We start from the raw sequence: 5,225 nt of genomic DNA, 5'->3' as shown, positions 1-5,225 counted from the left end.
GAAAATCTATAGAGCAAAATTTTGAACAAACCAAGATGCTCTTTCATCAATCTTTAAACATTGTATTATTCAAAATAGTTTCAGCAATGATAGACTTATTTTTTCAATACAGGCTTATTTTTGAGATGGTTAACAATTTTTTCTTCCAAATTTGTTTAATTCATATTAGTGCAACTAGGAATGCAAAATAATTCCCACATATGTAGAGCACTAACCATACCCTAATAGCTCCTATTTATTTAGCAGAAGAAATAAACATTTAACAACAAATAATTATTCAATCATTTGAGAGAGCTTTTCAAAAATATGATGGTCAAACACATGAAGTCCTACTTTTAAGTCAAGTGACACCAAACAAAAGAAAAGTGAAGAGTTTGTTCCTAAAATTGTGGGAGAATATTTTTTTGTCAAATATAGTCTATACTTATTTTTGTTGACATCCTTTATATCATAGAATGAAACATACCAATCTTGGTATAAATAGATTGCCTTATTTGGAAGAAATTAAGCAATGAGATTTATTTGTAGGATTATTTTCACTATATTACATTTTTACCAAGATTAATATTTGATGCCCTAGATGTTTTGCGAATAAAACTAAATCAATTTTCTATGGTAAATAATTTTTTTTAAAGAATAGGGAGAAACTATTGATACTTATTTGAATAAGATTTGGTGTGAATAATTTTCATGTCAAAATCAATTTATATGAACCTCAATCTAATCTGTGAACACAAATTTAGCTAATCTCAATCTTTAAATTGCACTTCTTATAAGGTATACTCAAGAGATATATTGAAATTCAGTGACAATCAAAGATAATATAAATATAAATGTTATTGGCTTGACATTCCACAATGATTCTTTAGCTTTGAGAATAACATTACTGATATAATCAACTTTAGTAAAAGATGACTCGAGACTATCAAAAAAAAAAAACTAAAATAACTAATAAGCCTCTCTCCATCCTCTCATGCTTTGCAAGCTATAGAATTAAGGCATTCCTAATAGTTTGTCCGTAATGCATATGTTTTGGTCTAACAACTCAAGCCCTTTCTACAGGTGAGAACACCTGAGGCTGCAGTGATTGAGCTCACAATAGATGAAGGTCTTGCAACCATACTCGAAGCCTTTGCATAGATTGAAGATGCTTCATCTCCTGATGCTGTAAAGAATGCCCCATTCAACATTAGATCTCCCAATGATCTCCAATTTCCTTCTGTTGAGTCTTCGTGCTTTGTCACCTACACATTTCCAATTACCATACTTATTCTACATCCATTGAACACCAAAGAACATATATGAGACATCAATTGCAAATGGACTTTTACCTCCTTGTGGAATTGATTGTTAGGGGCTAGGAATCTATTTCCTTGGCTGTTAATGGTGGGGTTTGCACTTCCTCCAATAGCATACGTTTCCCAATAACTGTAATCATTGTTCACCACATGGAAATTTCCGTGTCGGCACCTACATCACAACATATATGTCTTATAGTGAAATGGAGATTAAAGAAATAAACTTCAGTGAGCTAATGTCTTGTGTTCTTCGTCCAAGGATTAAAATGGAATTCTATACCTGAGCATATGCTGAACAAGTCCTTCTCCAAAATGATTGAATGCAACTGTTACTTGCATTTTGATGTCTTGGATATACGTGTCACTATGTCCAAGGAGCATCACCTACGGAAAAAATATATGCCCATAAATACCAACACTTTTTATGTTTGTCTCCTAATAGGCTTCTATTACCCTACTCTGTAATATTAATATAATCATGAAACCTTTTTAGATACAAAGCTAAATTAATGGCAGACTCAATAAACTGGCAGTTTTGAGCACCTTGTCATGGTGAGTGAAAAAGTTGTTTGAAATTGTGATAGCAGTGGATCCCATGACCGCATCGATCAGTCCATCTGTACAACTTGACAATGAACAGTGGTCGACCCAAATTGCGGTTGATCCAAAGATGTTAATCCCATCTCCATCACTCATAGTTCTATACCCATAATGTGTGGGTGAGCTCCTCACATTTGTATTTCCTGTAGGTTTGCAGTCATGGATATGAATTCCATGAATAATGATGTTATTCGCGTACTGTATTGTAATGCAAGCTCCATTTGCTATATGAACATTGGCTCCTCTGCCGTCAATAGTCTTGTAACTGTTCATGATCAGCTCCTCCTTTAGCTGAATCACCATATCTCTTTGAAAAATAATCCAGAGAGGCTCGGTTTGGATGACGGCGTGGCGCAGAGTGCCAGGCTTAGGATTGACGGGGTCATCGTCATTGGGATCGGTAACGATGTAAAACGTCCCGTATTTACCTCCGATGGCGTTTCTGCCAAATCCAATTGCGCAGTCAGCCAGTCTCTTTCTGTTGTTAACCCAATCGGAATCACAACGCCAACAGTCGTCAATTGGGTTCCCTGTTCTGCACGAGCTCAGCTTTCTTCTCGAACTATTTAAACTCCTGCAAACAGCAAGCAACAGCATGAGAATAAGTAGAGAATGAATGACACACACATTGTCATATGCATTGCATATTAATGTATTGAATGTGATGAACTATTTAATTAAATTCTCTAAACTTTGTAGACCCTCTCAAAGACAACATGCTTATTACCTTTGCACCATTTGAACAACAAGCTCCGGCTTCTCAACATGATATATAACGCTATTGTCAGCCTTGGTTGTGTTGAAAGGAGTTCTTATTGATTCCGTCATTACTAACATGAATAGAAAGGAAGCAAACAAAAGAAGCAATGGCTTTAAGGCTTCACTGGAGGCCATTTTCGATAGGAGGATGAAACTCGCAATGGTTGTATGAAATGCTATGGCATTGGGCTCTCTTATATAGACAACGAGCGTCTGTGAAATCTGTTTCTGTTTCTGTTTCTGAACCGTTAAAAATGTTGTTTTATGCACGTTAATACAATGCGATTATTACGGTCTTAATGCACATGAGTAGCAACTATTGATTTTCTTACTTAATGTGATAAAGCACTTCTTGAATGTGTCTTCGCATGTTTATTCCAACTTTTTCCTGAGTAGATACAATTCTCAAAATCTCTTTCAAAAAAACACACGATATAAGACGTGAAACTTTCAAGGATGTAGTCGACTTGAGTTGTTATTATATTTCATGATTTTCTCACACGCTCATATTCACCACATCAATAGGTAAATGTTTGTAAAGATTTCCGACCAAACGTTTGAAAATGGCACAGATTGTCGTTTCTTGAAATGGGCTGAGTGAGACTTGTTTCGGTCAATTTCAGTTTCACATTCAAAAGTCACATGTTTGTGGTTGCTTCTAAATGACTTTCCCCTTCCGTAATTTGCACGGGGATTGAAGAATAAATATCGAATCCCGCTGTTACTAGATTTCACATGGTTCCAACTTCCCACGCTCTTACGGTTCTTTTTCTCTCGGGACAAAATAAGAAACGCTGTCATAATGCGACTAAGGATGCGAGGATGTCATATAGACGTCACATTCAAAGATAACTAATAAGATGTTCTAAATTGGGAACTTCATACGATGTGGAAGGCAATGGCAATGACTGTAAAATAGGGAAAAGATATGGACAAATGATTTATTAAAATCAAACTTTATGCATGATTAGAATCATAGAAATTTTATTGAAGTAAAATTAATTAAGAATTTTGTTATATAAACTAGTTTATATATATTTGTATATATATATAGAAGTAGAGAGTTATCTATTGTAGTTAGATTATCAAAATAGGTGCCTCGAGAAGGATAACTTTAGATTTATATATATATAAAAATATATACAAGCTAGTAGTAGACATGGCACACAATTAATAATGTTATTTGTTTAAATATATTATATTTGTTTATATTATTATTTTTCTAAAATATTATTTTCATTTATTAAGTTTAATTAATTATTAGAATAAATCATTTTAATTATTAATAAATATTAAAACAAAATTTGGCATAATGCATTTGAATAATTAATTTTGAATGACTTAATTTAAATGGTCAAATTTTGAAAGGGTCAATATCAAATTTTATATTTATTGGTATAAAATTTGATGATTATGCATACAAATAGCTCAATTTTATACATTTTATTATTAGTTTTGATGATTGTGCATAGATAATATAGCATGTAACATATCAATCAATGAGAGCATAAATTTTATACATAATATTGTTGTTCACAAAACTCAAATAGATGAAATGAAAAATATGTGTCAATGACTTGAATAGTGAAAATAACTTATTCCTGTTGTTGTTTATAAAACTTACATAGATGAAATAAGAAATATAAGCCCAACTAGAAGTATTTAGATGGAGTATAGGAAATATCATAAGAAACTAAAAAAAGAACATGTCTCCATAATGATGTAGCTGCATCACATATTCCTCAATGATAAGGATGGTGTTGTCACCTTTATTAGAGCAATGATCATGGTAAACTTCTTTCATTATTTCTAGAAATGCATCTATTTTTGCAGATGTGTCATACATAACTTTGGCAACATCTACCATTTTCATTATTTCTAGTTCATCTATAGTATCAATAGACAATACAACATCTTTTTAAACACTTAAAGATGGATTTTCCTTGCAAACATGGTAAGAAAACCTACAAAAACATGTTAGAATCATACTCCAACAAATACCAACAACAACAAAAATGAAAAAATTTTCATTGGTTGGTCAAACCAAAAAACCTATAGTTCTTAACTAGCAATACCATAGTGCAGGAATGTAGTTTTAAAATCTGGGATCAAGGTACAAGATACTAGTGAAAAATGCAGAAAAGCAGGCTATAGGAAATAAGTAACAGAGCAATCCTTTGAAAGCTCAATCCCATGGGTTCATGTGGAAGAGTTCTCGCTAATATGTGTTTTGTAGGTTTGATGAAGGAGGGTAAAAGTGGGGTTTAATGGTTGACTAAATAGGTTAAGCATTCCTATAGGTCTTTACTATGATCCTACTTGTAAAATCCAATGTTCCTATAGAAATAAGTTCGACGAAAATGATAGAGTGTTTTTAGTGGTATATGTTGGTGAAGTTTATAATAGATAATGATCCCTCCCACATGGGTTCACATTCCTAATGGTGGAGGATCACAATTTCGTAGTCATAAGTTCACATTTTCATGCATATGGGATTGCGAGCACATGTTGCAACAATGTTGTTTAAGTTGGAAATTTTTTGTATGCCGAGGACCGCACTTCCTGATA

General features: G+C 33.1%; 1 protein-coding gene across 1 annotated transcript; it reads right to left on the bottom strand.

Moving 5' to 3' along the window:
- Positions 1-1,037: 1,037 nt before the first annotated feature.
- On the bottom strand, positions 1,038-3,458 carry LOC149545707 (putative pectate lyase 18). Its single transcript, XM_089793825.1, has 6 exons — positions 3,213-3,458; positions 2,626-2,897; positions 1,842-2,472; positions 1,579-1,682; positions 1,332-1,470; positions 1,038-1,244 (listed from the first exon to the last, which is right to left on the bottom strand). Exons 1-6 carry the CDS (start codon positions 3,456-3,458, stop codon positions 1,038-1,040), a joined length of 1,599 nt encoding a protein of 532 aa, XP_089649951.1.
- Positions 3,459-5,225: the final 1,767 nt, after the last annotated feature.

This window comes from Cupressus sempervirens, chromosome 7, assembly GCF_028749045.1.
Source record: "Cupressus sempervirens isolate cs-2001-9-10 chromosome 7, ASM2874904v1, whole genome shotgun sequence".
In the NCBI taxonomy this organism is placed as follows: domain Eukaryota; kingdom Viridiplantae; phylum Streptophyta; class Pinopsida; order Cupressales; family Cupressaceae; genus Cupressus; species Cupressus sempervirens.
The sequence above is the reverse complement of the archived record's forward strand: the minus strand, read 5'-3'. Positions and strand labels throughout refer to the sequence as shown.